The 12,673-nt window shown below is 40.3% G+C and overlaps 1 protein-coding gene across 1 annotated transcript in view; it reads left to right on the forward strand.

The window, feature by feature from the left end:
- RASA3 (RAS p21 protein activator 3) overlaps positions 1–12,673 on the forward strand; it is a 162,810-nt gene that overhangs the window by 37,963 nt on the left and 112,174 nt on the right. The window contains exon 2 of the mRNA XM_058185446.1: positions 8,505–8,622. Coding sequence (XP_058041429.1) covers positions 8,505–8,622 — 118 coding nt within the window. The remainder of the gene's footprint in view (positions 1–8,504; positions 8,623–12,673) is intronic.

Genomic DNA, 12,673 nt, shown 5'->3' on the forward strand with positions numbered 1-12,673 from the left:
TTTACTGGGTCAACGTAATCTGATTTTATCCTGATTACATACATAGTTTGACAAAGCAATTGGCTGATGGTAATCTGAGGAAACACTGTAATTAAAGTAGGCCTTTGACCACACAACCTCTTACCAGAGAAATAAACAAGAGAGCCTGTAAAAGTCTTATCAGGCTCTCAAATGAAGCTTGATTAGTGAACACTCTTCAATATTTCAGTTTACTTTTCAGTTTGAAATATAATTTGTCTCTTGGTGAAGATGAGAGAAGATGAATTCTCTTTTAAATAACCTGGTATTTTGCCAGTAATACGCTTTACTGCTTAACATGAGCTTGCTTACAGCTTTTTAAATGCCTTAAGAACTGCATTTTTTTTAAGATTCTCGAAACGTCTTTGATTTTAAAAAGCTGAAATAACATGATCAAAATAGTAGATTATGGCCACAATGCATGTAAGAAATAGGTTAAGCTTTGTTTACTATATCCTATGGACAACTCCTAAGAAATAAGTATGATACAAACATCCATTGGGGTTATGTTTTTTATGCTCACAACAAAGCAACTTCCTTCAGTGAAAAATGTACTTGCTAGATATTGTAGGTACATTATTTCAGTGCTTTAATTCAGGTCATGAACAGGGAAAATAAATTGAACTCAAGATTATAATTTGAGCATCCTAAAATTCTCATCCAGAAATTCAATTCTTGGTCTAGAAAGGCAACACAATAGTGTTGGATTGTATAATCGCTATCAGTATTGTCATTCATTTGGTCACAGATCAGACAAACCCATTCTGAAGTTTTTAAAGAGATAAATTATATATAAGACTCAATAATTCCTGACAGGGACAGTGATAGTTTGATATGTGGCTGTATTTGTCTGGAAGCGAAAGAACATAATAGTGGATAGTTATTTGGAGAAGAGACATCAGCTACAAGTCTATATGCTGAGGGGAGCAATGGTAAGCCACTGCCAATGTTTGGAGGCCATCTGCAATTACCAGGTTGGACCTTGGACAAAGCCAGCCTATCCCTTTTCTGATAACCTGCTGCAATGAAAAGGATTGGCAGCCCCCATTTTGCTTCTTTGACAGCTTCCTTTCAGAACAATGAAATAAGTTAGCTTATTTAAGCTGAATAGCAAAGCTGAAAACAAGTTAATAAATCCAATTTAATCAAGTATACTTTTTGAATAAGCAATTACAAGATTTCAGAGGTTATTTTGCATTGTTCTTCATAATTTAAATACTGCTTTGTATTTTTCTGTCAGTTCTTTAAACAAAACAGAACAAACGTTAGCAGATAATTCTCAGTAACTTTAGTTGTTTAAGTATTAGTTATATGTCTGGTGGACCTACGTCCATATATTTTTAGTTATTCTTTAGCTCTTAAAATGTCTGAGCTCCGCACCTAATCCAGTAGTAACAACCCTAGGCGTGTGGGCGGCTGCTAACTGGGTTTATTAAGCCAGACTCAGGCACCAAAAAGCTCTGGTCACAAAACAGATGCAATCTGGAATTAAAGTCAGTGCTAGGAGAATTCGCTTCTCAGCCCATTTATATAGGCAAGCCACACCCTCCGCTGGCACAAGCCTTGCCTCGCTCCGTGTGACTGCACAGCCAATCATCAGGTGTCCCGGTTGCACGGCTGATTGTCGGGCATCCCAGTTGCCTCACGCTGACCGCCTCCCTGCCACAGCTGATTGGCCCTCCAAAGGGGTTGCTCTGGCACGTGGCTGCAGCCGCCGACGTCACAAACTTCCCACAACCACCAGGACCTTCTCCCCCACCCCACCCCAGTAAGGCAAACCCCGAGGTTTGACATTAGCATAACAACTGATTCTTTAGCACAAATGTTGCTCTAAAGAATGTCTGAGATCTGTTACAGTACTATACCCAATTTTATATTGAGCACTACTGTTCCAATAATATATGAATATATTATTGTTCTGTGTTCTATTTTGTGCTTTTGATGATAAAGAAAATTTAAACAATAAACACATAAAATCAGAATTGTCATATTGACTCTTAGACTAGACTCCTTCTCTAGATGGAGAAGAAAAGTTTTTTCGTTGATGTTGCAAAACCTATTTGGGGTTACAGTTTTGAAGGAAAATAGAAAGAAGTTTAAGATACAGTACACCCATAATACTATACATGTAGTTGTTGACTTATGATGACAATTGGCATCAGAAATTCTATTGCTAAGCAAGACAGTTGTTAAATGAGTCACACACAATTTTACAACCTTTTTTGCCACGGTTATAAAGTGAATCATGGAATTGTTGAGTGAATCACGTAGTCATTATGTGAATCCAGTTCCCTCTGTTGATTTTTCTTGAAGCTGGCTGGGAAAGTTGCCCATGGTAATCACATGACCCAGGATTGCTGCAACCATCATAAATACTTGCTGGTTGCCAAACACCCAAAGTTTGATCACGTGACCATGAGGATGATGGTTGTGAGTGAGTTGAGGACTACCTGTACTACATGATACATAGTTTTCCATTTGGAACTCTTGGATTCAGAAAAACAAAATCAAACGACAAAATCAGCTGAAAATGGAACATGCAAGATTCATTTTTTCCAACAAATCTGTTTAGATTGACATTTATTGATTTTTCTCCTGAAATTAATTGCCAGCTTTGTTAATATAAAAATAGGCCAGTTTAGGATGCCTGAAGCCTACTGCTTTGAAAGGACATCATGTGTGATAGGATAAGATAAAAGATTTGTTACTCCAATCTAAGTAAGGTAATTAATGTATTTTTAAAACTGATTAAAATAGTTCAACTCTACAATTTGGTTCAAGTTTTTGTTTTGCTTTGTTTTATTGACATTTTAAAAAATCAGTTGAATTACATTTCATCAGACTTCTAAATTAATTTTAGCCCCTTATAATTACACTTCATTTTAAAAGAAAACCTTTAATGTTTTTAATGATTGAAGTAACTAAAAAAAGAAATTGAAAGAAAAGATTAGAAGACTCAATCCCACTGTAATAAAAACTGTAAATAAATGCATGCTTTAGATTAGGAAAGGCATAGGCAAATGCAGAACGTAACAGTATAATTCATAAGCAGCACTATTTAGGAGTCGGACCCATAGAAAGAAAATAAACAGTTGTGACCTAATAAACATAAGATTGACATAAGAAAAGCAAAAACAATATTAAAAAGTATATTGCTATGTTAACATTCAAACAACACAAGAAAATCTAAATAATGGTTAGAAAGTTGAAAATGAAGGAAAGCAATGAAGATTGAATTTATTTGCAGTTTAAGGTGCAGGGTCTTTGGGAATATAATAAATATTACTTTGTACAAAATAAGCAGTGAAGAAAAATGGTTAGGATGAAATTGGAAATAAAGTAATCAGTGTTGTAACAGCTTTGTCATGTTTGGAGTATGAACCAAATTTAGAGAAAGTTGTGATTTTAGGTTTGATGAAAGATGATGTACTATTGCAAAACGTGTGAACAGAGTTTATATGATTTATGATTTGGGTTCTATTTCTTTAAAGGAAAAGCTAAACATGTGAGGCTAAACATGTAATTTGGGGAGTGGGGAAGAGAACACTAGTGGAATATGATGGCAGTTAGAAAAATTATGCCCAATGATTCATTGCAGAGAAAGTAGATGCTGTAGATAGATTTTTCTTTCTTCCAAAAGGGCTTAATGCAGTGTATATTTAACTTAACAGAATATCCTATCCCAAGATGATGACTAGAAGCCTTAAAATGATTTAAGCAAATTAACAGAAAAACAATCTCTCTGTGATTTCTAGCAGAGATAAGTTATTTGATACCTTCGTATTTAAAGATTAACATTTATAAATGTGGAGCAACCTGTAACACTTAGTGTAATTTTTGCAGATGAATGCCAAGGGTGTTTAAAAGAGAAGAAAAAAGAAGGGGAGGGAGAGCTGTAATCTATCACTGACAAAAGAGGGAGAAAAAATAATGGAAGGGAAAAAGAGTGAAAAGCCTCTGCAAATGATGAGTTCAATTTTCTGATAAGAATGATCTGGCCTTCTAGCTGCTGGGTATGATGGAGGATGTATAAAAGGTTATCATGGAGTTAGACATGGGGCAGAGAAGAATACCCGAAACAATCAACAGGTTAGAACAATTCTATTGTTGTGAAAGTTTGTAAGATTTGGAACTTGGGGCTTCAAACATAGGCCCATAGAGTCATCTAAAGTCACATGTTGTCTTAAGAAAGTGGATGGGAACATTTTTTCTGGATCTCATAATGCTGCAACCTGAAAAAAGTGGAAAAATTTGAATGGATAAAGGAAATAATTCTTCATAGGGCACATAGATTATTCTAGTTGTTACCATAAAATAAAGTGATGGCAAACAACTTCAGTGACTTTCAATGGGACTCAAAAAAATGAAGGATAATGCTATCAACAGCTGTTAGTCACAATAATTACTGTAAGATTTCCCCCATATCAGGATAATATGACGCAAATACTGGAGGCTATGCACAAATAGCAGTGTGATGCTGTGCTCATTCGCTGCTTGGGTATTCAGTGGTTGACTGCTTTGGGAACAGAGAGATGGACTGAATTTCTGCTTTTTCTTTACTATGTTCTAATTGAAAAGCATAAAAGTAAATAGTAAAATCCAATATTAATGCAACAATCTTATTGAAGTAAGTAGAGTGATTCCATGGAGGAAGAATTAAGGGCTTCTTAAATGTTGCCAGTGTACGGTGAATAGGGCAGAAAGAGAGGAGATAAGAAAGTCCTTCTTCCACATTCCCCCCCCCTTTTTTAAAAAGCTTCCCTTCTAACAATATTTGTGGAAGGAAAAATAGCTGATTCTGTTTGATGTAGTTGCAAGGTCAAGAGAACTAGAGTTCTGGAATGCATGGGTTGAAGGTCTCCACCATTTGTTCCTTATAGATAGCCAAATGCACTTCCTTCTTCATTGTCATACCAAGCCAGTGAGCTTTCTTCAGGAATGCCTCAAGACACTTAAGAGTAGACCTCTGTCAGTGGACCAGTCTTTCTGCAACATTCTTCAGCTTGGCAGAAGGTATAAAACCTGTTGGAAATTTATATGGATGCTAAAGTGTGTTGAGTATAATGCTCTTCTGTGCTTCAGTCATCTTTTCCCCTACTTTCCATCAAATGGTAAAATAAGATGACAGACCCAATATCAAATCTAATGAGATACAAATGAAGAAATATTGTCGCTATTCATTCTGTTGCTCAAAGACTTAAATTACGGGAAATGATTATCTGTAAAAACACTTAAACCTGAAATCAGAATCATGCATGATAATAAAATGTTTTATTTATATGCATATGTAAAAATAGCATGCATGTTTCTGAAAATAAACTGAGAACATGAACTGGAAAGACTTTTACAGACTTTAATGCTATGCATCTAATTAGGATGTTCCACTTTCTAACAAGAACATCTCTATTTGAAGTAAAAATCAAGATAGCAGTTCTGTAGTTTTTAGAGTTGAGAGCAAGCGAGTGCAAATGCCAAAATGTCATATAAGGGAAAAATTAAGTTGGAGTTCTATTTCTTGGTCCAACCTTATAACTCATAGAGAAGAAGAATTTAGGCCTTTAGGCCTTATGTTAGTTTTTTTAAGGCAAAGATGATGAGAGATTAAAATAAAAAAAGTGTGGAGGAAAGATTGCTTGAATGACCAGCATAATTTGTGTTTCAATAGAGACAATTACTTAGATAAGATATTATCTAGATATTAAAAAGGACATTTTGTACATTTATGAGGCATATATTGTTCAAGCTTTCAAGGCTCATTAAAAATCATTCCCCCATTGTCAAATTGGTGGGGATGGGACGGAAGAAGTAGAATTTTATGGATTTTTGGTAAGATGCTGCTATTGGTAGTTCTTCTGTAAATCAGAAAGTATCAGAAATTTCTATCCATGCTTGCAAATTATCATGGTTAAGGTGATCAGAAAAAAGGTATGAAATAGTGTCTTTTGAAGCAGTGTACTTTGAAATTCTGCTTTTGTGAATAGTCTCAGTCTTAAATTAGATAATCCCCTAAAACCGCAAAGGCTGAAATCCAAAAATGGCTATGATCAAAAAAGCCTGAAAAATTAAAGTGCTTGAACGCATAATTCAAATCATAATAGCATTTATCCCTTTCAATATAATATTCAATCCCAGTTGTTTTCTGTTAGGGGGAATCCAATAGATAGATCTATGCAGAAAAATATAATCAATTGGCACATTAAAACTAAGCTTCAATTTTTAAGGAAGGGTGATTAAATTTTCCTTTCCTTTGGATTATTTCTCTTGCTTTATTTCTAAATACTAAAAATCCAAAATGAACGTGTAGTGATATGTGCAGTTACAGCCACATCTCTCTCATTATTAAAGGTAAACAAAATCTCTGCTAAATTTTTAAACCCTATCATGCAGAGCCATCTGCACAGTGATTTAACAGCTGAAACCCTCAATTGTCCACTGACCTATTCCTAATGTATGCTTTGCCTGCCAATCTCTTGTTGTGTGGGAAAGCTGATTAAATTAAAGTTGCATCCAGCTTGTTAGTTGTGTCTTTATGTAAATTCTGCCAAAAGGTAGCTTTAAATCAATGATTATTAAAATAATTGACAAGAGTAGTTTGGATATTGGATATCTGTATTCTATTTATGATACTCATCCAAAATCTTTGTTTTCTTGATGTAAATTAAGCCTTTGTTTTCTGGGGATTCAATCAGTGGCATTGGAAGAACATTGAGTCCACTGAATAGTTTTGCTTGCTTGCTTGCTTGTTTATTTAATTTAATTTAATTTAATTTAATTTAATTTAATTTAATTTAATTTAATTTAATTTAATTTAATTTAATTTAATTTAATTTAATTTAATTTAATTTATATGCCGCCCTTCTCCCAAAGGATTCAGGGCGGTTTACAGGCATGGTAAAAAACACAAATCAGAGAGCTTAGTTCTAAGAAACTATATTACATTTTTTCTTAAGATACTATGTCCAAATGCCACATTTTTGGCAGATGTACTATTTCTCTAGACCACTGTTGGCGAACCTTTTTGGCACTTAATTCTGAAACGGGATCGTGCGTGCGCAGGGAAGCATCAAAAACTGGAAGAGCAGATTTCCGGCGCACATGTGTGGCAGCACCGGAAACTGGAAGAGCAGTTCCCGGGCACACATGTGCGTGCCGGGAAGCTGAGCTTCTGGTTTCCGGCATGCGCATGCGCATCAGTCTTCTGGTCTTCTGGTTTTTGGCAAGCACGCATGCGCGAAGACCAGCTGGCTGATTGTGTGTTTCCGGTGCACACATTGCACCAGGGACCTGCTCCTCCAGTTTCTGGTGCACACGCATGAAGACCAGCTGGCCGGCGCACATGTGCACGCCAGAACCCGGAAGAGCAATGGGCAATGGCTGGCATGCCTGAAGAGATAGCTCTGCGTGCCACTTCCAGCCATAGGTTCACCATCACAGCCCTAGACTATACTCATAGAAATGGTAGATCATTCCATAATTTGTCACTTTCCTTATTGCAGTTTCAAGCTAGCATCAAACATAACATTATGCATATAGTGATGCCACCTTACTCAAAATAACATCCTCTCAAAAATGATTTTTCTGATCAGTGTTCCACTTATTCTTGGGATCCAGTGATTTTGTAGATTATACCGTCAGAAATCTGCAGTAACCTGTAACCACAAAAATACCACACAAAGGTCCTAAATAGAAGGTGAACTAGCCCATCTTCCCAAAGGTAGTCAAAGTGATTGGAAGAGCTACCAGTAATTTGAAATATAAAGCACAAAGTATAAACCAGAGCATTTAGCCAATTTTTCTCTTCTCACTCCCATCCCCATTCCACTTTTGCATGTATAGTATGTGTGAGTCACATACGTTTCCTAATTTAACATCTTCCTAGTACAAACCATGTACTGTACACCCACACATATATTATATCCACCACTACCACCAAATAGCAGGATTCCTGACTGACGGTTCTGAGAGTTTGGAAATCCAGTTTAAGGGGACAAAAACCACATGTCCAGTCTCATTTGCAGCCAAACTGAAATGACTATGGAGAAACAAGGCCCAGGAGTGGATGGGAAGGTGGCACTTCCATGTGTCTTTTGATGGGCTATTTGGAGCTGAGCTGGTAGCTCTTTTCACATGGTTCACTTTGAGGCATCTGAGATTATCTGCATGGGAATTTTTGTATTGTGAGAAGAAGGAAATCACGACACCTGGAACAACTAAGGGTGGCTCTGGGCTGGGGTGAAGATGGAGGCAACATCATGTGAAGATGTCCATCAAACATGGCTAGTTCATTTGCTCTATGGCCAGCAGGATGATACCCTAGTTTCATATCTTAGTTTTAAAAGCACCTCATAAAAGTATCTTTTAAATGTATACTCCAACTTGAGCAAAGCATATTGCACATGCTAGGATACATTCAGTTGAAATATCAGTTTATGAGTTGATTATCTCTCAGCTGTATCAGCACTCAATGTCTTCTTTTTTGTCTTTAGGGGAAGCTAAGAATCTTCCTACGTATCCAGGGCCAAACAAAATGCGGGATTGTTACTGTACAGTAAACTTGGACCAGGAAGAAGTTTTCAGGACCAAAATAGTGGAAAAATCACTATGGTAATATTTCACTGAATTTAAATTATTATTTCAGCATTTATATCTTAATTTATTTTAAGCACAATACTCTGTTTTGTGAAGTAAGAACTGTCATCAAGCAATTTGTTTTATATATATATATATATATATATGTATGTATGTATGTATGTATGTATGTATGTATGTATATTAGAGCACAAACATAATGCAGAATGCTCAATAAAATCAACAGTTTCCTAGCAACTTTATTCCTCCAAATGTTGAAACAACAAATACTCTGTTATATTTAGTTTTTGTTTTAATATATTCAATGTACTATATGTACATTGCCTTTGCTCAAGAGTTTAAGGTAGTATGCAGAATGCCATTCCTTCCTCCACTATTTCCTTACAATTACATCCCTACGTGGTAGGCTGGGCAGGTAGAAGGTGATTGGCCTAGAGCAATGATGGCAAACCTTTTAGGGACTGAGTGCCCAAACTGCAACCCAAAACCCACTTATTTATCACAAAGTGCCAACATGGCAATTTAACCTGAATAATGAGGTTTGTGAGGAATTTCAATCACACTTTCACAACTTGACTTCTCCCTGGTGGCACTGGATTTCTTTAACAGCACAACTCAGGAATGATGGGAGTGTAGTGCAGTAGCCTTTGGAGGGCCATCACATCCTTATTCCTTCCTTCCTTCCTTCTTTTTCCTTCCTCTGTCCCCCCCTTCCTCCCTTCCTCCCTCCCACTCTCCCTCCCTCCTCCTCTGATTTTACCCTTCCATCCATCCATCCATCCATCCATCCATCCATCCATCCATCCATCCAGTATATTATGGTTCGTTATTGTTAGTATTTATTAATGAATGCTGTGTAGCTTAGAAGCTCTCAGCAAAAATGATAGCAGCTGTTGTTTGTGGTTGTAGCTATCCCGGGGTGTTATTTACACACACACACAAACACATATACACACACAATTATTTTTATTCCACTTTCCCTAGGTCCTTGGAAAAGGAATGGCATCTTTCCCCCATCCCTAATAAACCCTAACCTTAACCCCCCCTCGCAGCCTTTTAGCAACTATTTTAGCAACTATTGTCCCGCCTTGCTTCCCCCTCCCCATAAAACAATGGTAGGGAAGAAAGCTGGTAGGGGGGAATCTAAGGGGGAGGTAAGAAGAGACCCAGGCAGATCGCTCTTTGAATAACCTCTTGCCCAGATTTCAACTGAGTTCCTCTCCGATCCTCCGATGAACAGACCCCACCCCCTTTTTGAACTCTGGACCTCTGGGCCTTTATTTTTCCCATTTATTGGGGAAAATTGGATTTTTATTGGGTCTTCCCCTTCTGATGCTCTGGTGCTCAGCCCGCAACTCTCTGTGCTCCTGTAGGTCTGGCTTGCTGAGGAGGGGGAAGAACGCCAGACACCTCTGCTACCCCCCCACGACCCCAGCCATTACTGCCCTGCTTTCTCAAAGGCGTGGCGCATTTCAAAGGAGGTGCTGAACAGCGGGACAGCTGCGAGAGCTGGGCCAAGCCTCTCCATTGTCCGACTCGCCAATGGGAGTGCTTCTGTGGGGCCAGCCACCCCCACTGCTGGGCTTTTGTGCTCAACGCTAGGCTGGGGGAGGGGAGTGCTTGCCCATGCCACCCTCTTCTTTCTCTTGGCCCGCCGACAAGGGAGGAGGAAGGCCAGGTTTGGGGATGGCCCCACCCGCAAGAGCCACCCCCGCTGTTGTCTCCCAGCCCTCTTTGCTGGTGGCAACAGTACCATGATGAAGGCAGAATGCTGTTGTCACACAAAGGCAAGTACAGGGCGCTTCGCTCCCGCACTAAGGCTCCGCCCATCGCCACCACTGTGACAAGGTGACAGCACTTTCATCACTCTGCTGTGACAGGGTGACAGGGAGCCGCAGCAGAGGCGTGAAAGAACTACAAGGGTCGCATTGCAGCTCCGCATTGTAATGGGCTTCAGGAAGAGAACAGGATCCCACTTCCCCCGTTGTGAAGTGCATGAGTGAAAAAGTTCACTCAATCAATTCCAACTTCATGAGATCTTTTTCTTTTGTGAGAAGTTGGAATTGACTGAGTGAAATGCGATGGAGAAATGTGATTGGAACTGAGTTGGGACGACAGCACATGTGCTCACAGAGAAGGCTCTGTGTGCCATATTTAGCATGTGAGCCTAGAGCTGTGATGGCTAACCTTTTCCAGACTGAGTGCCCAAAGTGTGCACGAACCCCCAAAATGCAATGCGCATGGCCCCCCAATGTTCCCCCCTCGCAGCCTTTTAGCAACTATTTTAGCAACTATTGTCCCGCCTTGCTTCCCCCTCCCCATAAAACAATGGTAGGGAAGAAAGCTGGTAGGGGGGAATCTAAGGGGGAGGTAAGAAGAGACCCAGGCAGATCGCTCTTTGAATAACCTCTTGCCCAGATTTCAACTGAGTTCCTCTCCGATCCTCCGATGAACAGACCCCACCCCCTTTTTGAACTCTGGACCTCTGGGCCTTTATTTTTCCCATTTATTGGGGAAAATTGGATTTTTATTGGGTCTTCCCCTTCTGATGCTCTGGTGCTCAGCCCGCAACTCTCTGTGCTCCTGTAGGTCTGGCTTGCTGAGGAGGGGGAAGAACGCCAGACACCTCTGCTACCCCCCCACGACCCCAGCCATTACTGCCCTGCTTTCTCAAAGGCGTGGCGCATTTCAAAGGAGGTGCTGAACAGCGGGACAGCTGCGAGAGCTGGGCCAAGCCTCTCCATTGTCCGACTCGCCAATGGGAGTGCTTCTGTGGGGCCAGCCACCCCCACTGCTGGGCTTTTGTGCTCAACGCTAGGCTGGGGGAGGGGAGTGCTTGCCCATGCCACCCTCTTCTTTCTCTTGGCCCGCCGACAAGGGAGGAGGAAGGCCAGGTTTGGGGGATGGCCCCCACCCCGCAAGAGCCACCCCCGCTGTTGTCTCCCAGCCCTCTTTGCTGGTGGCAACAGTACCATGATGAAGGCAGAATGCTGTTGTCACACAAAGGCAAGTACAGGGCGCTTCGCTCCCGCACTAAGGCTCCACCCATCGCCACCACTGTGACAAGGTGACAGCACTTTCATCACTCTGCTGTGACAGGGTGACAGGGAGCCGCAGCAGAGGCGTGAAAGAACTACAAGGGTCGCATTGCAGCTCCGCATTGTAATGGGCTTCAGGAAGAGAACAGGATCCCACTTCCCCCGTTGTGAAGTGCATGAGTGAAAAAGTTCACTCAATCAATTCCAACTTCATGAGATCTTTTTCTTTTGTGAGAAGTTGGAATTGACTGAGTGAAATGCGATGGAGAAATGTGATTGGAACTGAGTTGGGACGACAGCGCATGTGCTCACAGAGAAGGCTCTGTGTGCCATATTTAGCATGTGAGCCTAGAGCTGTGATGGCTAACCTTTTCCAGACTGAGTGCCCAAAGTGTGCACGAACCCCCAAAATGCAATGCGCATGGCCCCCCAATGTTCCCCGTCCCTCGCACATGAGCAGCAGAGACCCAAAGGCCAACTGGCCGGTGGGAGGTATATGTATATCTGCGGCAGAGCTGAGCTAGGGCGACGGCTCGCATGCGCACAGAGAGGGCGCTATGTGCCACATCTGGCACATGTACCATAGGTTCACCATCATGGGTTTAAAGTCACCCACTGTGGCTGAAAAGAGGTGTGGGGAAGAGTGTCCGTAGGGAATGTAGAGCTGTGGGGTGAGATTAGGGCCAGTGGCGGTACTACAGCCTTCTTCCATACATGAAATTAGGGCACATATTGCCAGGAAAACATGGGAAAGAGAGGGCCATTAATGTATGGATAGAAAGTGTCCAAGTAAGAATTATGTTCTAAAATAGTCTAATACTAACAGAAAGGGCTGCACCTTTACAGATTTCCTAAGCCTCAAGAGAGTAGGGAATTGGGAACAGAATACAGAAAAAGATCCTTTTCTGCTTTTAGGAAGCAGGCCTTGGACAGAAAGACAGAATCTTTAAATTAATATATACATTTGGTAACATTTGCCTGCACTGCTGAATATTATATTCAGGAAATAATTATATGAATATGCAATT

The sequence above is a fragment of the Ahaetulla prasina genome, chromosome 5 (genome assembly GCF_028640845.1).
Source record: "Ahaetulla prasina isolate Xishuangbanna chromosome 5, ASM2864084v1, whole genome shotgun sequence".
Taxonomy (NCBI): Eukaryota; Metazoa; Chordata; class Lepidosauria; order Squamata; family Colubridae; genus Ahaetulla; species Ahaetulla prasina.